This window comes from Pelodiscus sinensis, chromosome 12 (genome assembly GCF_049634645.1).
Source record: "Pelodiscus sinensis isolate JC-2024 chromosome 12, ASM4963464v1, whole genome shotgun sequence".
Classification (NCBI taxonomy): domain Eukaryota; kingdom Metazoa; phylum Chordata; order Testudines; family Trionychidae; genus Pelodiscus; species Pelodiscus sinensis.
This window is the reverse complement of record NC_134722.1, coordinates 5,485,357-5,508,452: the sequence shown is the minus strand read 5'-3', so window position 1 is coordinate 5,508,452 and position 23,096 is coordinate 5,485,357. Positions and strand designations below refer to the sequence as shown.

Genomic DNA, 23,096 nt, shown 5'->3' with positions numbered 1-23,096 from the left:
GCAGAAATACTATTCTGCTCCCGTTCAGGCAAAAGTTCCTTTTGTGCAAAGCTTTTGCGCAAAAGGGCCAATGTAGACAGCTCATATTTGTTTTCCGCAAAAAAGCCCCGATCGCGAAAATGGCGATTGGGGCTTTTTTGTGGAAAAGCGCGTCTAGATTGGCACGGACGCTTTTCCGCAGAAAGTGCTTTTGCGGAAAAGCGTCCGTGCCAATCTAGATGCTTTGCATTTCTGGAAAATCATGCCAATCTAGACACAGCCTTTATGTATTATTGCGGGAGGTATGTAGCCTCTACCTTTGGGAAGTGTTACGAGCTTTAGCAATGTGAAACAGTCAAGGCAAGAATGAACTTTTAAAATAGAGAAGGTTTCCTAGGAAATCTCTAGAAGAGAAGAGGTTTGGGATCAGGAAGGAATTTTTTCCTGGATCAGATTGGCAGAGATCCTGAGGTGTTTTTTCACCTTCCTCGGCAGCCTGTGACACAGGTCACTTGTCAGTGTAAACTTGTAAACGGTGAATCCCCAGTTACTTGCAGTAAACCATGATTTGAGCTCTTCTGTAACTCCGCCAGAGGTGAGGGTCTCTTACAGGAGTGGGTGGGTGAGGTTCTGTGTCCTGCATCATGGCGGTGGTCAGACCAAATGATCACGATGGTTCCTTCTGACCTTATACTCTGTAAACCTATGAGAACGCAGGTTTTGAGAGGTAGTCAGGCTAGTCTGTTTCAGCAAAAACAAGGAGTCTGGTGTCACTTTAAAGACTAACACATTTAGTAGGGCATAAGCTTTGGTGAGATACAACTCACTTCCTCAGATGCTGAAGAGAAAAGAAAAAAGGAAAGGGTACACAGATGGGAGCGAGAAGCTTTGCCCTGAGGACTGTAGGAGAGACATTTTATTTACTGATTACCTGTTTTGTGAACCCCACCCCTCTCGCCAGACTGTACAAAGAAGGGAACTCACAGACCCAGGGCGGCTACTTGTGAGTGAATGGCTGTTCTGGATTTGTGACCACAGAAAACCCTCTTGGTGGGGCTAGAAGGACCGCTCTTTGGCCTGAGTCCCCTCCGGATGGTGGAATGATCGCTGGTAAGCTCATTAGCAGGACCATGGGGGTTGGAGTTTTTGTTGTTGTTGGTTTTTTAATAGGAATTCTCTGTAATGCTTTTACCTTAAAAACAAATGTGGTTGCTGAGGAAGAGCTATTAACGAAGGAGGCTAAAGAGCGACTATTTAGCTAATTGTGTAGCCGATACAATTTGTATCGACTACACAATTAGTCGATAAGGGGGCCGCTCTGCAGAACTGCAGCAGGGGTAGCTCCCGGAGCTGCCGCAAGCCAGAACTGAGCAGTTCCAGCTCACACTGGGTGGTTCACACCAGGTCCAGCAGCCCCTGTTCACGGTGGCCCCGGCTGGCTGCAGGCAATGGCTGCTCTGGCAGCAGCCCCTGTCTGCAGCCAGCCTCAGTTGTTGCAAACAGAGGGGCAGCCTCTGTTCGTGACAGCTGGAGCAGCCTCTCCTATAGAGGCAGCGGGGTGGACAGGCGGGCAGGTGGCACGGCAAAGATGGTGCTGGGGAGAACAGGCTTTTAAGTCGGCTCCCCCCCCAGCACTGGTTCCTATCCCCCCCCCCGCTGCCTCTCATACAGAGGTAGCAAAGGGGGGTAGGGAGAAGCAAGTAGTCAAGTAGTCAACTACTCACTTACATCCCTAAACCTAACTGTGGGCAATTACATTGAGCGTTGGCTATGAGGAGAAAATGAAAGCAGGCTTGCTTGGACAGCCTGGCTTAGGTAGGAAGTGCATGCCTCTGCCTAAGAGAGGTGGGAAGCCGGAAGCCTAGAGTAGGTGCCCTTGCTAGACATAGCGGGGGGAAAGAGGTGCATTTGCCCGACCTGTGACATAAGGCACAAATACTTCAGGTTTTATTTTTCTAACCAATCAGTATTTAGGGCTGAAATTTGCCACTATTATGTATGTGAGTCGTCCTTTGCGCTGAGGGTAATCCTTCTGGGGCTACTACACAAGGGTGGCAGAATCTAGCCACCTGTGATTTTTGCTGTTCTCCCAAACACATCTGATATGTAGATTTCCAGATCTTACCAGAAATATGGTTACTATTTATTCCATTGAACACATGATGATGATGGTGGTGGTTTGATAATGAATTTATGGTAAATTCTGAAGAAATATTTTTGGCAGATCAAGGAAACCCAGCAATTTATTGGGGTTCTTTCAACTCAAGCTGTTCTTGTTCTAATTATTTTTTGAATTTAAGATATCTTATGCAGATTTCATGTAGACGGAAAGTCAGATAATTTATCTTACTTGACAAATGCCATGAATCTGTAGAGCATTTAAACACATGCCTAAATTTAAGCATGGAAGGAGTCACTTTGACCACAGTGGGATTACTTTTATGCTTAAAATTAAGCACATTCTTAAATTATCTCTGAACTGTGGCTTTAAAAAGGAAACTTAATTAGGGAAAGTATGTCAAGGTATGGAAGAAATCTCCGGATAGCCTTTATCTATTTAGAAAAAAAGTTTATTGATTGTTCTTGTTTAATATAATATACATTTCTTAAAAAGAGCTAATAAACCTAATATAAGTGTAGTTTTCCATAATAAATGGGTTTATTCAGTACCATCTTTTGATCAGAATCCAGATTATGGACACACTTCTGTGCTTTTAAATAATAAATCCAATCACACTGCAAATAACAATTTAATACACTTTTTTGTTTTCCCAGTTGCTCAAATAAACAAATACATGCATACATAAAAAGACAGACAGGAGTTGTACCGTCACTTTGCCACTATCCAAACAATTCTGGGAAACTCTTGGCGTTGGTTTTATGAACTCTGTAAAATGAAACAACAGCACTCGGCACTTTTCAGCCTCAAAACACTTTCCACAAATTGATCAATCAACAGGACAGAGATAGCGACTGTAGGATCCCAATTAACTGAACCTGAAGCCTTCACTTTCTAATCCAGTGTCAGCATGCCTTGTTGGTCTATTGACAGCTGATTATCCATGTTCCTGATTTTCTGGATGTGTTTAGCGTTGCCTGTGGTGTAGTATTGGGAACTGGGCCTTTCAGTGGTTTAGAGATAGGAAATCACAGGAAAGGGTTTTTTTTGTTTTTTGTTTTGGTTAGGCAGAGACAGTTGAAACTGCTCACTGACTAAAGAAAATCTCTTGCAAGTACCTCAGCCCCAGGGTGGTTCCCAGCACACTCTGCAATAATCAATAAGAAACATGCCTTCAATTCTAGGAGATTGCAGTGTTGCTCTGAACCCTTACTGAAATTATTACAGCGTGCTGCAGGAACAAAAAAGTACTTACTCTGCTGCAGCCTTATGAAGAAACGAAAGGGAACGCACCATGCAGCGCCTCCTGCTGGCTGCCCTGGGAATTAGCGCTGTCTGCCAGCACACTCTTTTCGGGTGGTGCCTCGATGCGGTTATTTCTGCTCCAGGATCTGTGTCATTCCAAGGACTGAAGCATCACATTCCATGTTCTCCCCTTCCGGGGGACAGTATTGCAGGAGACAAATGGTGGTTAGCAAATGGAGCTTGCAGTCAGATCTCTTGCATTTACTTCACTTGGTAGAAACAGAGAGGCTTTGATTTCCACACAATTACTGTGGGCTGAGAATAACTCCAAGGAGGTTCACAGGTACAACAAGCTAAACACACACATGCCCTGTAACTGGGTATTGTAACAGAGAACTGCACCTTGACATGCAGAGTAACCAGTATCCTAGAATCCCAGGGCTTGCAGAGACCTCAGCATGTTATCTAGTCCAGCCCCCTGCCCAAAGCAGGACCAACCCCAACTAAATCATCCCAGCCAGGACTTTGTCAAGCCAGGACTAAAAAGCGTCTAGGGATGGAGATTCCACCCCCTCCCTAGGGAACCCAGCCCAGCGCTTCCCCACCCTCCTAGGGAAATAGTTTTTCCTAATGTCCCGCCTAGACTCCCCCCCCCCCCCCACTGTAACTTGAAAAAGCAGCACATCATAGATTGATGCCACTCCAATATATAAAGGCCTTTTGGAAGATCATCTAGAGGAAGAATGGCTAGGGCAGGGGGGTTCAGATACAGCACTGGGAAAACAGATGTGGCTGCTTGTCCTACTTCGGCCTTTATGTGTGGCGTTGAACAAGTGATTGCCAGGCCCCGTGCCTCAGTTTCCCCATATGCAACATGGGGAAAAATAATAGCGACCTACCTCATAGTTACTTAGTGGTTGTAAAGCACTTTGAGATTCTCCCATGGAAGGTGCCAGGCTCATATGACAGGTGTGTAATAATGACACAGTGTTGGGTATGCCACCTGCTGGAAGATGTCACTGCATCACATCCGGCAGCCGGGGGATGCTGTAGGCTGCGAGGCTTTGCATCAGCTTAGCCCCCTTTGAGCCGGCGGATGGCTCAGTGGATTATTAAAGCTGCAGTTCCAGGCTTGTTTCTTCTAAAGGCCACAGTTAAAACCCTCGTGCTGCTCATTAGCCTTGCCGTTTGCCTCTTGGGTCAGCCCCCATCTGCTTTCTAGGCCTGCATCTGGGCTACGGTTCTTTTCCAGAATGTGACAAAATATAGATTGTCACCATCTACTGCCCTCCCCCCCCCCCCCCCCGGGAAAGGCCACTGGAGTCATTATAAAGCAGTGGTTCCCAAACTTTTTCCAAGTAACCCAACAATTGCCTGTTGTCTTTTTTGTGACTCACCATGACTCATATGTACTCTCCATCCCAGCCCTACAACCCTAACCTTATCCTGGTAGGTAGAGTAATGAGGCACCAGGGTAGGAGAGAGAGTGTTGGAGAGTGAACCTGCTAGACACTCACCTCATTTCTGTCCCGTGGGGATGGGTCTAAATTGCTGTGCCACTTGGATTAGGCCTGGCCCAGTCAGGAATGGAAGCACTGACCCGTGAGAAGTATATGTTTGCCTGTGCCAGGGCCCTGTGACAGGATAATCTGGCCCTGAATGGACAACCCACCTAAAACCTTTCCATGGCCCACAGATGGGTCAGGACCCATCATTTAGAAACACTGATCTAAAGATTGCCATATGGGGAGACATAGCACTCATAAATTGCCTTCGTTTTTTTATTTTTGACCATGCTGTTAGATGGAGGGCATTATGAGACGTCAGTGCAGTTGAAATACATTGTCTGGAATAAATAGACAACTCAGAAGGCTAAGAATGCCTGGTCCTTCTTGGTGTAGTGTTTTGTTACTTTTAATAAATCTAGGAATACGGGGGAAATTCCAGAAGAATGGAAGAGTGATAATATTATGCCAATATTCACAATGGACGAGTGGGATGACCTAAACCATTATAGGCTGGTTAGCTGGACATCGGTTCCAGGCAAAATAATAGAAAAGTGGATATGGGAGTCAATCAGTGTGGAATTAAAGGATGGGTATATAATTAATGCCAGTCCACATGGTTTTATGCAAAATAGGTCTTCTCAAACAAGCCCCGAGTTCATTATTTGAGGCTGTGTGGGGCAACTGCCACACACTGGCCAGAAAGGGGTTAAAGCAGGCAGACAGGAGCCAGTGCAGTCCCAGCCAATCAGAGGGGAGTTTTTATGGAGCCAATCAGGGGATAGCTTGCTGGGACAGGCCTGTATAAAAGGAGCTGCTCAGCAGAAAATGGGCAATAAGGTCCTGACCAGGGAAGGTGCAGGACTTTGTTCCAATAAAAGCATGTTCAGGAGAGCAGTACGGGGCAGGCTCAGTGGGGAGGGAGAGGGAGGCTCCTGCCTGAGACCTGCCTGGCTGCAGGCCTTGCCACAAGGGCCAGGAAGGTGCAAAGAGTCATAGGGGAGGTGGCCTAGGGAACTAGAGGCAGTAAAGGGGAGTAGAGGAAGCCAGGACAAGGCTGCCATCAGAAGGCCCCTGGGTTAGTGGACGGGCCTGGGTTCCTCCGTCCCCCGTGCACCACATCTAACCACTATCGATGTGTGGCCTGGAAGGACTGTGGCTTGAGGCTGCCGTCGGGCACGGTGGCGGGCGCTATACAAATGACTGTTGATAACTCCTCCGGAAGGGGGACAAATGACCACTGCGTGGGTGGTGTCGGAAGGCAATGTCCTGAAGAAGACTCTGTGGTCTGGGAGCGATGCGGGTCTGGAGTGAGAACATGGAGCGAAGACGGGTGAGATACCGCTACAAGGGGACACCTTTTGGAGGAAGAACTAATTCCCTGGAGCAACCAGCAGGAGGCGCCGCAGCGGTGAGTCCCGCCCCGTGACTGAGGCGATTACAAGTTTGGTTGATAAAGGTAATTGCCTAGATGTGATACAGACTTCTACCCGGTGCTTGGCTTAGTACCGCCCAACATTCTGATTGCAAATTTAGCACTGTACAATAGAACTCTGAAGCATTATGAGCACCAGAATTACAAATTGACAAGTCGACCGCACGTGTCATTTGGAACCACACTGGGGCGGTGTAGTGGGGTGGAGACCTCCCCCACTACTGAAGGGGAGAAAATACCCCTCTGGAAGCCATTTTGGGTGCAGTATAGCCCCGCCCAGTCACCTGACCGGAAGGCAAGGGGCGGGGCTAGGACTATAAAAAGCCTGGCTGAGAGCTTAGTCAGGGCCCAGCCTCTGAGGGAGACAGAGGCCTGCCCACAGCTGCCTTCCAGAGGGCCAGGGAAGACGGCTCTGCCAGGGCTGCTGAGGCCTGGCCAAGCCAGCCAGCAGAGCTACCCGGGGCTCTGCTGGTGCCTGATGAACTTGAGGACCTGCCTGAGACAGAGGTCCTGCTTAAGTCCCAAGGCCTGTGGACACCCAGACACCCTAAGGTCCTGCCCGAGCCAGAGGACCTACAGACTGACGGGGACCCTGAGAGCTTGCCAGAGCCGGTGGACCGGCTTGAACCCCGATGGCTGCCAGAACCCCGGGGCCTGACGAGCCCGCTGGACGCTGCAGTGCTCCAACCCACTGAAGCCTGGATTGGGCTGTCCGGACCCTGCTGGGACGACACTGAACTCGGCTCCCTAGCATGCTGAAGAAACAGGTACCTGCGGAGGGGGAGAGGGGGAGTGGCCCAGGGGGTAGCACGGGCTGAGAGCAGCCCAAGGCCAGCAAGTTGCGGGCTGGAGCCCATGCTGAGCCAGTAGCAGCTGAACTGCTGCATTCAGGGCCCCTGGGCCGGGGCACAGTGGAGTGGGTGGGCCTGCACCCCCCCCCCGCCACCCACTAACCGGGTGGCAGGCTCCCCCTTGCCACTGCTGCAGGTGCGCTACCTGCCCAGCTCCTGCACTAGGAGCTTCTACAAACCTGTGTGTTTGTTTGCGGCCACGCCTTGCACTAGGGCCTGGTTGCCAATTTTGATTAGCTGCCCCGCCCTGTACCAAGGGCCTGGACTCAGCTCGTTGTGATTAGCCGCCCCGCCCTGCTCGAGGGCCCGGGCTTCCGTACGGCGTTTTGGTACCCGACTGGGATCCGGACCGGACCTTTTAAAGGGGCCAGAACTAGATCTGTTGCCCTGCCCATAACTGAGAATTAAGAGACTTGAGGATACCGAGAACTTCTTCCCCAGTGGCCCGAACATGAAGCAAGGCCAGGCCCCTGAACTATTGCCTCTCCGCCCGACCTGAAACAAGGCCGGGACTAGACTCACAGACTCGGACTATTTTAAGGCACGGTAGGGCTGTAGGGTGGACCAGCCGCACACTGTACCGGGGCGGAAGAGCCGCCTCCTGAAGGCCGGACGGCCGACAACTAACCAGCCCCTGGAAGGGGGGGAAGCGTAGAGGCTGTTGTGGGCACTGCCGGAGGGCAGTGTCCTGAAAAGGATCCCGCCACCTGCCCGCCGAGCTAATTCCCAGAACCGACGGCAGGTGGCGCTGTGGCGGTACGTGAACCCCGCTACAGCAGCATCAGAGACAGCAACAAAAACAAATAAAACCAGCACAGTTATGTGTTAAATATAAACAACTAAAAATAAAGGGAAAGTAGCATTTTTCTTCTACAGTTTCAATGCTGAGCTGTAAACTTTTGAAAGAGCAGCCATGATGTCTTGTTCACAGTTACGAACATTTCAGGGTAATGAACAATCTCCATAACTTGGGTGTTTATAATTCTGAGTTTCTGCTGTACAATATAATACCAATCTCTGTCACTGGAGATTTTTAAGAATAAGTTAGATAAACACCTGTCATGGATGGTCTAGATCAGTGTTTCTCAATCTTTTGTTTTTATACAATACCCCTTTAAAAATTATAAGTACCCCCAGTACCTACAATGTTCAGACATACACAAAAATTTTCTACCATTGCAACACATTTGTTTAAACAACTTAATCATAGCCAGGTGGGTGATGAAATTTTGGGGCATAAAAAGTGCAAAAATAATAAACAACTGTAAAGAATTAAAACTAAACTTCAGTTATCTCCAAATTTCAGTTGTGTTGACATATTCCCCATAAGGGTACTCGTACCACAGGTTGAGAAACACTGGTCTAGATAAAACATAGTCCAACCATGCATGCAGGGGACTGGATTGGATGACCTCTTGAAGTCTCTTCCAGTCCTGCAATGTCATGATTCTAATAGAGCACATTGAATGGCTTCATTTTCAAACCAGCACCTTTGGGCTGCCCCTCGCACTTCTGCAGAGCTCCCTGTAAACAGGTGAAGCTACGTCATTATCCACTTTCAGACTGTCCTTTGTCATGGTGCCTGCAAAGGACAATAGTAAGGCCACAGGTTTAACAGCATGTCATGTTGACCACACTCGTCTTACTGTTTTCTGGTACTTCTGTATCCATCTGTGGTCTGTTGTTTCATACTTGGATTGTGCTCCTTGGAGAGAGACCTCTTTTTGTTCCGTGTTTGTACAGTGCCTAGTCCATTATGAATCAGACTAGCACAGTTAAGAACTGACCAACTGATCTCAAATAGAAGGGGACTCATCCTTGAGCAGGATGTTTCTTGTAGAATTCCACAGGGATCACTACTTCAGGTGGAACCTCTCTAGTCCTGGCACATCCCTGGTCTGGCATGATTTCAGTTTGCTGGATGTCCACTTATCATGAGGCCAAGTTTCCCGTGGTCCCATAATGTTTGTTTCCAGCCACCAGTCCTGGCTCTCAGTGTTCTGTGCTGTTGTTAAGCTCTAATTTACCCCTCAATGTCTTCTAAGAGTCCAAGAAGCAGTGGAAGTATTGGTCATGCTGCTAGACCAGGGGTCTCCAAACTACGGCCCGGGGGCCGGATGCGGCCCGCGAGGCCCTCTCATGCGGCCCGTGGAGACCTTTTTGGATTCAAAGGCAGAAGAAGTGAGATTGTTTCAAAACCCATTTGAAGCAGATGTGGCCAGTTGCCCAGATGAACTGCAGCTGGAAGTCATTGAGTTGCAAGCAAATGACCTCCTTAGGGACAAGTTCAAAATAGGACTGGTGGGTTTTTACCAGTTTTTGCCCAAGGAAGACTTTCCTAATGTCAAAACTTTTGCATCAAGGTACCTTTCAATCTTTGGAACAACATACCTGTGTGAACAAACATTTTCAAGAATGAAATACGTGAAGAACAATTTGAGAACAAACTTGTCCGATGATAATCTCAGGTCACTGTTGATGTTAGGGACAACAAATCTAAAGCCAGAAATGTCTGCTATTTTGGCATCCAGGAAACAATTTCACCATTCACACTAATACAGATGTTCATGTGTAGTGTATGAATGTGTTATTAAATAATAACTGTGTAAGCAGGGTCAGGGTAAACTCTATTCTGACATCTAGTGGCGAACTGTGGCAAGTGGTGCAAAGAGACTTCAGGGGCTGAGCCCAATTTGCATAGACACACCCACCCTGTCTAGTATGTGCCACAGCAGCCCAAATCGTCACTTTGGCCACTGTGGGAGCCCCAGTCTCTCTGTTATTGAGGCAGAGGGGATAAAAGTGTTGTTACCCTGATTATGTGAATCAAGGACAATGGAATGGTGGAACTGTTTATGACCGAGGGATTCGCCATAAACTAAGTAGCACTCTCTAGACAAGGGGCATGGGTTCCAAACCCAGTCAAATTGAGAGAGGTTGGGGACAGGTCTTGGTACCTGGTGGTGGGGCCCTGTCTGAGGGCCTAAACAACACTGATTGCACTCCCTCCTCTCTCCACTGTGGAATATCAGAGTTAATTTAGATTCCATTAGGAGTCTAGTTTTGAGCTGTGGAGCTAACTTTGCTGTGGGCCAGCGCTAAGGCTCTTCTGTTATGAGCTGAAATCACTGTTGCTGAGCTGTGGACGAGAGCTGAAATCACTGTTGCTGAGCTGTGGACAAGAGCTGAAATCACTGTTGCTGAGGGGAGCCTGGCGCTGTGCTGCTAGCAAAGCAGTTTGCAAGGGGCAACCAGCAAGCACAGGTGGACAGTAGATGCAGCTGGCGGTGGCCTGTGGCTGGTAGGAGCGGCAGCTGGTGGAGAGCGGCAGGAGCAACCAGCTGGCAGCCTGGAGTGTGGACTGAGGCGGTTGGTGGATTTGCGGAGCCGGACAGTGGAGGCGGCTTACCTGACGACAAGTGGAGTGTGGCGGAGTGACTCGCGTTGACGGTGGCGGCACGGAGAGGCGGAGCCACCGCCGGGCCACGTAAGGTGCATCGATCCCCACCCCTCCAGGTTGGAATGGTGAAACCCTGCCGGGTGGACTTTTGAACCCTGGGATGGCACTGACCCAGGGCTGAGACTCTTGGGGTGTTGGACTTTTGGGACGTTGGGGAGATTTGTGGCTGGGGGGAGGGCCGTTGCTCATTGGGTTACCTCATGTTATTAAAGGTTTGCTACTCTACTGAGGCTCTGTGCTTGCGAGAGGGGAAGAATTGCCTCTTTTGAGGCACCCAGAGGTGTAAGTAAGATTTCCCAGGTCACTGGGTGGGGGCTCGAGCCGGTGTTGTAGTACCTCGTTGGGAGGAGACCCCTAGACACTGAACCCGGCCCTTGCTGCTGCTATTTACTCGGCCTGGCAGAAGGGTTACATTTTTGGGGGCTCGTCCGGGATCATCTGGGTCAGTACCCCCGCAAGCACATTGCGAGCAATCCATTAAATTGGGAAAACCCAAAATTCCTGTTGGTGTTTTGAGCTGTTAGATTCGGGAAATTTACTGTTTGTATAATGGCCCTACACTTGTTGGAGGACTGGTGCAAGGGGATGTCCATTAACCCTAAGAATTGTGTTCTGGTGACGGGGGTGCCGGAGGCATTCGATGAGGGCTCAATAGAACCTATGTTAAGGGCTTCCACTGAGTACCTGAGTAAGTGCAAAATGCGTGGGCGCATGTTTGTGAGGGAGCAGGGAGCTTTTGCTGTACTATGTGAGCTGTCCTCAGCTGTGGACCCTCTACAGGTCCCAGGCAGGATAGCAGTGGAAGGTAATGAGTGGACAGTGATAACCACTGAGAGCCAGCCCTTACCAGCCCCTCCCTCAGATGTAGAGTTTCTAAAGAAAATGTCGACCTTTTTGGGGAACGAGGGAAAATCTTTCGCTGATATGCCAGGTCTGTTGGGCCTTCACCTGGGAGTCCCACCCCGGGAGGCTACTCCGCCACCTGATGAGTGGGTGAAGGTTTTGGGGCAGGCATTAGAAAAGGTTGTGCCACCCCACCCTGAGTCAGGCCCCTATCGCAAACTGAGGTTGTTTTCTGGGGGTCCCACCCCAATACCTGGGGAGGAGGCATTTGAACCCTGGCTGGAACACACCACTGAGATGCTGCAGGAATGGACGGGGCCTGAGGCTGAAAAGAGAAGGCGACTAGTAGAGTGCCTCAGGGGACCAGCACTAGATGTGATTCGCACCCTGAAGCTCGGTAACCCTGGGGTCAAGGTGAAGGACTGTCTAGAGGCCCTTGATCATGCCTTCGGGAGAACCGAGGGCTCAGAGGATGTTTATTGCAAGTTCCTCAGTGCCAAGCAACAAAAGGGAGAGAAGGTTTCTGCCTATGTCCAAAGGTTGGAGAAATTGTTACAGAGAGCCATCATGAGGGGAGCAGTAGACGTAGAGCAAATGGACCGGACTAGATTGACTCAGATTGTGAGAGGAATTCAATATCATAACCCGATCCTTCTTCACCTTCGATTGAGGGAACGGCAAGACAATCCACCCAGTTACTCTCGGCTGATAAAAGAGGTCCGAGAGGAAGAAGAGAGGCAAGCAGCTGGTGAGGTTTGGGATGTGCAGCCACACCGGGCGACTGGCGCAACACCCATACAAACACCCACAGCACTGATGGTGAATCCTCAAGAGGAACTTACCCAACGATTGCAGGCCCTGACGCAGAAAGTGGCCGAACTAGAGAATACCGTTGATTCAGCCAATATCTCAACGTACAAGGAACCCTCTGTTACCACAGTCCGGAAGACTACATTTAGAGCCTCCGCCTCATCCAGGCAACCAGAGAGAGGTCAATCCTTCTTCTGCTACCGGTGTGGCCAGGGTGGGCACATCGCTGCCAGGTGTCACAATGCAGAGAATCCCACACTAGTTTATCAAAAGCTAAAGACCACTTGGGGACAGTCGGGAAACGGCCCCATGGCCTGGGAAGGGAGCCGCCCAGGCCTGCCGCGTGCGGAGGCTCCTCTGGAAAGAACCATGCAGCCCAAATCCCATCGGGACTGATAGGACCTCGGGCAGAAGTCACTGTAAGGGTTGAAGGGACAGAATGTAGGGCCGTGCTTGACACGGGATCCCAAGTGACTATCATATTCCAGTCTTTCTATCAGAAGATGCTTAAGCACCTGCCTATATGGCCCCTGACAGGGCTTGGACTGTGTGGCCTCAGCATGGATGAATACCCCTATCAGGGATACATCATAGTACACCTGGAATTCCCAGAAGAGATTGCTGGGGTGAGACAGGAAGTGGACACTGCTGCTTTAATATGCCCTGACCCCAAAGGAGCCTCTGATGTGTCCGTGCTAATAGGGACCAACTCCAGCCTTTTTAAGGTACTTGCAGATTACTGCCGACAGCGGGCAGGGGACCAATATCTAAACACCCTGGTGATTCACACCTATTGTGCCGCAGCCTATAGGAAAATTGAGGACACAAGAAAAGTGATGCCTGACTTGCCGGTGGGAGCTTTGAGGTATGCAGGGCCTGTCCCCTTAGCAGTGCCTGCAATGACAGAAAAGGAGGTGATTGTCCTGAGTACCTGCCTGAGAGGCAGTAAGGGAACATTAGCAGTGGTAGAGCCGCCGACCGAGGGAGGGCTCCCTGAAGGAGTACTGGTCCTCAGTGGTGTCATAAGCCTGCCTGCTGAACCCCAGGAAAAGGTGACTATATTGATTGCTAATGAAACGGGCCGTGAAGTGTTTGTAAGACCAGGGCAGAAGGTTGCAGACCTCTTTGAGCCTGAAACCATTGTGAGACCCCAGCGTGAAGCTGAAGCTCCGGCGTTGGATCCTGCAAAGTTTGACTTCGGGGACTCACCGTTGCCTGAGGAGTGGAAGGATCGTCTGAGGAAGAAGCTTTGCGCAAGACCCAAGGTATTCTCACTACATGAGTGGGACGTTGGATGTGCCAAGGGGGTGGAACACCACATCAGACTACAAGATCCCCGACCCTTCAGGGAGAGGTCTAGGAGGATCGCTCTCTCTGAGATGGAAGACGTACGCCATCATCTTCAAGAGCTCATCGCGAACGGTATCATTACCGAGTCCCACAGCCCCTACGCCTCGCCTATTGTGGTGGTTCGTAAGAAGAGTGGGAAAATTCGGATGTGTATCGACTACCGCACCCTAAACAGGCGCACTACAGTTGATCAATACACCATGCCCCGAGTACAAGATGCCTTGGACTGTTTGTTGGGTAGCCAGTGGTTCTCAGTATTGGATCTTCGGAGTGGATACTACCAGATCCCTCTGGGAGAAGAGGATAAGGAGAAGACAGCCTTCATCTGTCCATTGGGGTTCTACCAGTTCGAACGCATGCCCCAAGGGATTTCTGGAGCCCCGGCCACATTTCAGCGTCTGATGGAGAAAGTAGTGGGAGACATGAATCTACTTCAAGTGTTAGTTTACTTGGATGACTTGATTGTGTTTGGAAGAACCTTGGAAGAACATGAGGAAAGACTTCTTAACGTGCTTGATAGGTTGGAGGCATATGGTTTGAAGCTTTCAATTGACAAATGCCAGTTCTGCCAAACCTCAGTGAAGTATGTGGGTCACATCGTGTCCCAAGAGGGTGTGAGTACCGATCCCGATAAAATAGAAGCTCTCACCACCTGGCCACGTCCGCGTAACTACAGAGAACTCAAGACCTTTCTTGGATTCAGTGGCTACTACCGCAGATTTGTGAAGAACTACGCTACGATTGTAAAACCGCTGAATGATCTTACCAGGGGATACCAGTCCAGCAAGAACAAATCTAAGACCAAAAATAAGAGGAGGCCTCCCAAGCCTCCTATGCAGAGATACTATGGCCCTTTCGAGCCACTTGGGCCACGGTGGGATGAGAGTTGTGAAAGGGCGTTTCGGGAAATCATTACTCGACTGACTCAGGCTCCCGTCCTAGTCTTTGCTGATCCAAGCAGACCATTTATACTACATACTGATGCCAGTTTGGAGGGTCTGGGAGCTGTACTGTACCAGGAAATGGAAGGCAAACGTAACCCTGTAGCCTTTGCCAGCCGAGGACTGTCCGACAGTGAATCTCGCTATCCCATTCACAAGCTGGAGTTCTTGGCCTTGAAGTGGGCCATCACTGAGAAATTTCGAGATTACTTGTATGGTGCTCAGTTTCAGGTATGGACGGACAACAACCCTCTGACTTATGTGTTAACAAGTGCAAAGCTGGATGCTACTGGGCAGCGATGGGTGGCCGCCTTGGCTAGCTATGAGTTCAGCATTCAATACCGATCAGGGAGAAGCAATGTAGATGCGGATGCATTGTCCCGGCGTCCCCAGGCACCCGAAGTTGCCGTGATAGCCCCGGATGGGGTGAGAGCTATCTGCAGTGTGAGTCGCCGAGAACCGGAGGCCCCTGAGAGCCTCCATGGGTGTGCTGCAGAAGCTTTGGGCCTGCCCCCTGAATGCGTGTCCTCTGCGGTAGTGAACTATATTGCCCTGAACCAATCTCACTTGCCCATGCTCAGTGCAGCTGATTGGCAAGAAGCCCAGCTGCAAGATGCCGACATTTGTGATACACTACTTGCCAAAAGGGATGGACGAAGCCCCGCTGCGGTTGTCCCACCTAACTCGGAGGGTAAACTACTATTGAGAGAGTGGACCAAACTAAAACTGATTCGGGGAGTGCTGCACCGAATGACCACCGACCCTTTACAAAAGCAACGGACACAACTAGTGCTACCCAAAGAGTACAGAGCCCTGGCCATGAGGGCCCTTCATGATGACTTTGGACATTTAGGGATGGAAAGGACCCTGGAACTTGTTCGTAGTAGGTTCTATTGGCCCCGGATGGCTGCAGATGTTCGCAGGAAATGTGAGACTTGCGCTCGATGTGTTCAAAGGAAAACACTGCCCACGAGGGCCGCATACCTCAAGAATATCACCAGCAACAAGCCCTTGGAACTGGTGTGCATTGATTTCTTGTCTCTAGAAGTAGACAGAAGGAACATTGGGAACATCCTAGTAGTGACCGACCATTTTACGCGGTATGCACAGGCATACCCCACACGTGATCAGAGGGCCACCACTGTTGCTCGAGTACTATGGGAAAAATATTTCTCAGTTTATGGATTCCCAGCCCGGATACACTCAGATCAGGGGCGGGACTTTGAGAGTCGCCTTCTAAAAGAGGTACTGAGGATAGCGGGGATTAAAAAGTCTAGGACAACGCCCTATCACCCACAAGGGGATCCCCAGCCAGAAAGGTTCAACCGAACCCTGTTAGATATGTTGGGGACTTTGCGACCAGAGCAGAAGGCAACTTGGAGCCAACATGTCGCATTCCTGGTGCATGCCTACAATGCCACGAGGAATGATGCTACGGAAGCCACACCATATTTTTTGATGTTTGGGCGAGAACCAAGATTACCCATAGACCTGTGCTTTGGTGTATTAGAGGATGGAGATGGTTATGAAACTCATCAGCAATACGCATCCCAACTAAGAGAAAAGCTGCAGGATGCTTATCGCTTAGCTACAGCTGCGGCTCGGAAGAATGCAGACCGCAACAAACATCGCTACGATGCCAGGGTACGTTCGCAAGAACTCCAGCCTGGGGACAGAGTCTTGCTGCGAAATTTGGGTATTGCTGGCAAACACAAGATAGCTGACCGATGGAAGGCGATTCCATACTTGGTGATAGAACAGCTGGGAGACCTGCCAGTCTACAAGATCAAACCTGAAGAGGGTCCAGGGCAGACAAAGACAGTACACAGAAACCTTTTGCTTCCTGTGGGGGAATTGGTAAGCACCCCTTGTGAGATGGGCCATGACCGGGCAACCGAGCGGAACAAGGGTGCTAGGCCAAAGCCACCCTCCATCATGGACAGCCAGCCCCCTGCAGCTAACCTACCCCTATGCATCGCACCCGAGAGTGAGTCTGAGGAGGAGGACGCAACCGTGGTGTATCCGGAAAGGGGGACAAGATCTCAGGATCGATCAGCTGAACCAAAAGAGAGCCCCACCTCTGCCACCCTAAACCCCATGGCAGAAGTATTTATGCCCATTTCTGACACCCCTGTGCCACTGGTGGGACCCCCATGTGAGGACACACACAGGTTATTGGAAAGTGGGGACATACAAGGGGAGGATGTCCAGGGCACCCTGGACCCTGCACTGTTAGAACTAGAAACGCAGGGGCCTATGCCAGTAGCCGAGGGGCCAGCAGAGGTAACCTCACCATCTATCACTCAAGAGGGTGTTTCCCCCACCATGGGAACAGAGATTCTCAATAGACGAGACAGGGTAATAAGACCAGTAAAACGGTTAACTTATGATGCACCTGGAGTGATTAGTGAGGAGCCCATACATTTAGCACACAGGCTTGTACAAGCTAAAGTGGGCTTCCTGAGGCCCTTTGGGGGGAACCAGTGAGTGGGTATAGTAGGTGGTGTGATTTGTCGGGACGACAAATTCTTGGCTGGGGGGAGGATGTAAGCAGGGTCAGGGTAAACTCTATTCTGACATCTAGTGGCGAACTGTGGCAAGTGGTGCAAAGAGACTTCAGGGGCTGAGCCCAATTTGCATAGACACACCCACCCTGTCTAGTATGTGCCACAGCAGCCCAAATCGTCACTTTGGCCACTGTGGGAGCCCCAGTCTCTCTGTTATTGAGGCAGAGGGGATAAAAGTGTTGTTACCCTGATTATGTGAATCAAGGACAATGGAATGGTGGAACTGTTTATGACCGAGGGATTCGCCATAAACTAAGTAGCACTCTCTAGACAAGGGGCATGGGTTCCAAACCCAGTCAAATTGAGAGAGGTTGGGGACAGGTCTTGGTACCTGGTGGTGGGGCCCTGTCTGAGGGCCTAAACAACACTGATTGCACTCCCTCCTCTCTCCACTGTGGAATATCAGAGTTAATTTAGATTCCATTAGGAGTCTAGTTTTGAGCTGTGGAGCTAACTTTGCTGTGGGCCAGCGCTAAGGCTCTTCTGTTATGAGCTGAAATCACTGTTGCTGAGCTGTGGACGAGAGCTGAAATCACTGTTGCTGAGCTGTGGACAAGAGCTGAAATCACTGTTGCTGAGGGGAGCCTGGCGCTGTGCTGCTAGCAAAGCAGTTTGCAAGGGGCAACCAGCAAGCACAGGTGGACAGTAGATGCAGCTGGCGGTGGCCTGTGGCTGGTAGGAGCGGCAGCTGGTGGAGAGCGGCAGGAGCAACCAGCTGGCAGCCTGGAGTGTGGACTGAGGCGGTTGGTGGATTTGCGGAGCCGGACAGTGGAGGCGGCTTACCTGACGACAAGTGGAGTGTGGCGGAGTGACTCGCGTTGACGGTGGCGGCACGGAGAGGCGGAGCCACCGCCGGGCCACGTAAGGTGCATCGATCCCCACCCCTCCAGGTTGGAATGGTGAAACCCTGCCGGGTGGACTTTTGAACCCTGGGATGGCACTGACCCAGGGCTGAGACTCTTGGGGTGTTGGACTTTTGGGACGTTGGGGAGATTTGTGGCTGGGGGGAGGGCCGTTGCTCATTGGGTTACCTCATGTTATTAAAGGTTTGCTACTCTACTGAGGCTCTGTGCTTGCGAGAGGGGAAGAATTGCCTCTTTTGAGGCACCCAGAGGTGTAAGTAAGATTTCCCAGGTCACTGGGTGGGGGCTCGAGCCGGTGTTGTAGTACCTCGTTGGGAGGAGACCCCTAGACACTGAACCCGGCCCTTGCTGCTGCTATTTACTCGGCCTGGCAGAAGGGTTACAACTGAATAAAATAATATTAAATAAATAATTAAAAACAACATCCATGTTTTGATTGTTTTTTATTTGGACCTCAAGTGTGTAGTAGGCCCCCGCACTGCTGGTTGATAGTTAATGCGGCCCTCGGGCTGAAAAGTTTGGAGACCCCTGTGCTAGACAATGTTGACCTACAAATTCTCTGGTTCTGCAAATTTCTGATTCCGCACCAGTCAGGTCCCGAGGGTGCCGGACTAGAGAGGTTCAACTTGTAGCAAGTCACTATTTAACATTTCAATCAGTGATCTGCAGGCAAATATACAATCACTGCTGATAAAGTGCGTAGGAGACACAAAGATTAGCAGAGTGATAAATAATGAGGAAGACAGGGCAGTCATACAAAGCGATCTGAATCATTTGGCAGAGAGACTGTCTGGGGGAGCAAATGGCAGTACTTTTCCAAGACCCTATGCTCTTTTCCCCTTTCTTTATTTGTAGGGCATACAAGATCAAGGTCTGAAGCAGTGTGGGCAGGGGCTACCCTCTCCCTTCAGGAACTGGGCTTTGCCTGGGGCAGGAAGGAAGGAGGGAGTTGGCATTATCAGTTGCTTATGAGACAGGTGTGAATAACACCCTCTCTCCCCTGTTCCCCTGAATTTCTCTCCCTTGGACATTAAGGGTGTGTGTCTACACAGCAAAGTTATTCCGGAATAATGGCATTATTCCAAAATAATTATGCGAGTGTCTACACAGCCATTCTGTTATTTCAACATAATTTCGAAATAATGGACAGCTTATTCCGACTTCTGTAAACTTCATTGTATGAAAAGTAACGCCTATTCTGAAATAGCTATTTCAAAATAAGGCGTGTGTAGATGCTCCACTTCTGCTATTTCGAAATAGCCCCTCACCAGGGCCATTCTAAGTTATTCCTCCTGGGGCTCTAAATCGAGGTAGCACATCTACTTTAGGGAAACCTGCCTCGGACTAATTTTGGGGCTTCCCTGCAGTGTAGATGTGCTATTTCAAAATACGATATTTTGGAATAACTATTCTGGAATAGCTTATTCTGAAATAACTGTGCAGTGTAGACATCACCTTATCTGAAACCTAAGGCTATGTCTACACTCCCAGGTTATTTCAAAATAATAACTCCTGAAATAACTATTTTGAAATAAGCTTATTCCTTTTCACAAGCAGGAATTATTATTTTGAAATAACCAGACCCTTATTTCAAAATAACGGGGTTGGTAGTGGGGATGCTCTGTTTGTTATTTCAAAATAAGGGACTACTGTGTGCCCTAATGCTGTTGCAATTTTTAGCAGAAACGACCAGCTCCTCTAGGATTTTGGGGATCATGACACTTATTTTACCAGACGTGAGCCGAGAAACCCCCCACTTCCTCTGCAATCTGACACCTGACTCCTTCACCTCTACAGGAGACGCCATCAGGAAGGGTTGCAACCTGTAAGCTGTGTACTTGTGCAGCCACTCCGGAAAGATTCAAATGCTGCCAAACTGCTTAGCAGGGTGCCCACAGCTAGGTTTTTGTTGCTATTGGTGGTGCACATTTGCACATACAAATTATTCTACACACGGATGGAAAAGATTAGAGAGAACTTTGGTTGCAGCCCACTAATATTAAACAAAAGGGTGCGGGGGGAGGGGAATTTGCATTTCCATTACTTATATCAGACCTGTTGCTGTTTCCAGGCCGGTTAAGCTGGCACCTTTCCCCGGTGGGAAACGCAGTCAATCTTTCTTATTTTTTAAATGTGTGCTTACTACATTCAGCAGCACAGCGGGTGCATGCTACCCCAGTGCACTTAGGTTACCAGGTACATTCAGCAGCCGTTAGTGCACTCAGATCCGGTAGTGATGTGGATGGGTGGGTGGCTATAGAGAAGTGTCTACAGCCTGGTTTCTGCCTTGCAACGTCTTAAGGTGGAGGAGGAGAACAGCTGCAAAAAAACCTCTTCTCTGTGCAAACATATTTTCCTTTGCCATTACAGATAATACTGTGCTGGATTTTGCAAATCCCAGTCTCTCCTCCCCTTCCCCCCCCCCCCCCCATGCATCTTTGAACTGCCCAAAATAATACAATGCTCTTTGCCACTTGAAGGGGCTGCGATATTCTGCCCTGAGTGAGATTTCCAACTCTTCCCCTATTTCCTGCTGACTCAGTGACCTGCTGAAAATGGGGGGATGACTCATTAAATGCTTGTGGCCGCTCTGTGCTTTCTAATCACTTCTATTTCAGACACCAGGCTCAAAGCCCACCGTCGGGGGAAGCCGGGGAGCGGAGATGAAAACATCTCCGGCCACAGGATTTCAGGAGGCTGATACCTCTCTTCAGCCTGCGGAAGCACCGAGGCGTGTGAGACGGCGGCTACTTGACCTGAGGAGCCAGAGAGAGTGTTTGGAGATAAAGCTGAGACACAGAGGCCCAGTGGTGCATCACTAGCCTCTGTCAGCCACTCTCCTCAGGCCTGACAAACTCACTGCTAAGGAAGGTAAAACAGTTAACTCGTTAAACCAGGGGTGAGGAACCTAAAGCCCGGGGGCCAGATGTGGCCCCATGCTTGCCTGGATCTGGGCCCTGGGGCTTGGCACCCCTCCCCCAGCATTGGTGTCCCACAAAGGCACACAACGTGAGGTGTGGTGTGAGGGGAATGTGCGAAGTGTCTTTCTCCTCAGTCAGGGTATGTCTACACTACAGAGTTTTGTGGGAAAAACAGCTGTTTTTCCCACAAAACCTGAGTCATGTCCACACTGAAATCGCATTTTTCCAAAAGGAAATCGAAAAAAACAGGGTTTTTTTTGGCATTGGTAATCCTCTTTCTACGAGGAAGAAGCCTTTTTCTGAAAGAGTGCTTTTGGGAAAAGGCACGTGTGTATGGGGAAGAGGGAGTTCTTTCGCAAGAAGAGGAAAGAGGAAAAAGCACAGGTGCCCTGGTGGCCACTCTGCCCATAGCAATCACAGCGTACATGCAAGAGAGTGTCCATTCAGTGTGGATGCTATCTGTCGAAAAAACAGATTGCTTTTTCGATGTGCTTTGGCAGTGTGGACGCTCTCTTTCGGAAGAAGTTTTTTCGGAAGATCTCTTCGGGAAAAGCTTCTTCCGAAAGAAGCCTGCAGTCCAGACGTAGCCTCAGAGGTTACATTAGTGAGGGTATGTGTTGTAAAGGTTTTTTTGTATGCGGCCCTTGACTGATTTTTTTTGTGTGGGCTAGCAGCCCCCAGCCCAAAAGGTCCCCTACCCCTGAGTTAAATGATAGTTCTTAACTGATTAACTGTTTTAACTTAGGTACTGCTGCCTGGCCCCGCCACAGCTGTGGGGCCTGCCATGGTCACATCCCACTGCCCACCCATCAGCCTCACCACTGCTATGGCTGCTCTGGTCTGGCGTGTCTGACCGCCACTGGAGTTAATTAGCAAGGACCGGTTAACTGGTAAGCTTCATGCTTAGGTAAGCAGGCACTGAACTCATACCATGTTGCTTTCCTCTAGTACTCTCCTGCTCATGCAGTTCTTGTGTTCTATCCCCACCCCTACTAGACACTGTGAGTGTCTGATGCTTTATTCCCAAATGGTGCAAAGGCATCTCCAACTGGGAACAGTGCATTGATCTCTTCCTGTTGCTTGCCAATGTGCTTGCCAGTTAACATCCCTCTTTGCTACACCTAACACGCTGTAAAGAATATTGTGCGAGATCTCACATGAAAGCTGGTGAGACACAGGTTATTAATATTGTCATGGAGTGAGTGAGTTAACAGTATCTGAGCAATTATGAATGTGCATTAATATTACTCTTTAAAGACTGTAACCAAACACAGAGAGAAACCGTTTTCTTCCAGACAAGGGGGAGGATAGTAATCCAACCCCCTCCCCTCCCAGGACTCTAAAGTAAATTGAGCTGGACAATGGCCAGTTCACTTTCATCAGCAGCAAACGGGAGGATGTGAAACCAGCATGGGAAGACACTGAACTATGTGTGATCCTGGAGGGTTATCCTGACTCTGGTGACCTTTGGATAAGGAGAAGCAAGAGACGTTCTGGTTCCCTGCGGGAACAGAGAAGCTGGTGCTCTGTGCAGCTACGAATGGTGGGCTGGTGAGGCTGGGAAGCAGCTGTCGGTGAGCACATCGCTTTCAACAAAGCTCAATGCCTGGTAAGCTTCTAAGCGGACTCTTGTGAGTCTTTTATTTGTAACCGTTTTTGCTTCCTGTTGTCTCTGCGAGGGATCACTTAAATCTCTGTCCTTTATGAATTCACCTCTTTGTGTTGTATTATCAAGTAGGGATGTAAGCGACTAGTAGACTAGTCAACTAGCCCATAAGCAAAAGCTTATCGGATAGTCGACGGGTCTCTTGACTAGAAGCTTCCCCCCCTTGCTGCCTCTATCAAAAGCAGCAAGGAGGGGAGCAGGAGCCAGTGCTGGGGGGAGCCAGTTTAAAAGCTGGTTCCCCAAGCACCTTCTCCATGGGGGGCAGAGGAGGCAAGGGGATAGCGGGGACCAGGTGCGAGCCAGCTGATTCCCGGCTCGCGCCTAGTCCCAGACGTGCCTCTCCTTTTTAAATGTATTAAGAGGCATCAGGCTCTTTAAATCCATTTAAAAGGCAGATCCGCAGTGGGGTTACCTCCCAGGCCGGGAGCTAACCCTGCTGCGGCTCCCCTGCTTATTGACTAATCGACTGATTTTCCATCGACTAGTCGATTAAACTAAATTTAACATCCTTATTATCAAGTCGCCTCCGTGCTGGGATAGG

The 23,096-nt window shown here is 49.7% G+C and overlaps 1 protein-coding gene and 1 long non-coding RNA gene across 2 annotated transcripts; both read left to right on the top strand.

Moving 5' to 3' along the window:
- Positions 1-5,793: 5,793 nt before the first annotated feature.
- Positions 5,794-22,827, top strand: LOC112545081 (uncharacterized). Its single transcript, XR_003088492.2, has 3 exons — positions 5,794-7,050; positions 20,587-20,839; positions 21,635-22,827. It is a non-coding gene; the product is annotated as an uncharacterized LOC112545081 (long non-coding RNA).
- On the top strand, positions 9,744-12,643 carry LOC142831045 (paraneoplastic antigen Ma1-like). Its single transcript, XM_075939928.1, has one exon. It carries the CDS (start codon positions 11,144-11,146, stop codon positions 12,641-12,643), a length of 1,500 nt encoding a protein of 499 aa, XP_075796043.1. The 5' UTR covers positions 9,744-11,143.
- Positions 22,828-23,096: the final 269 nt, after the last annotated feature.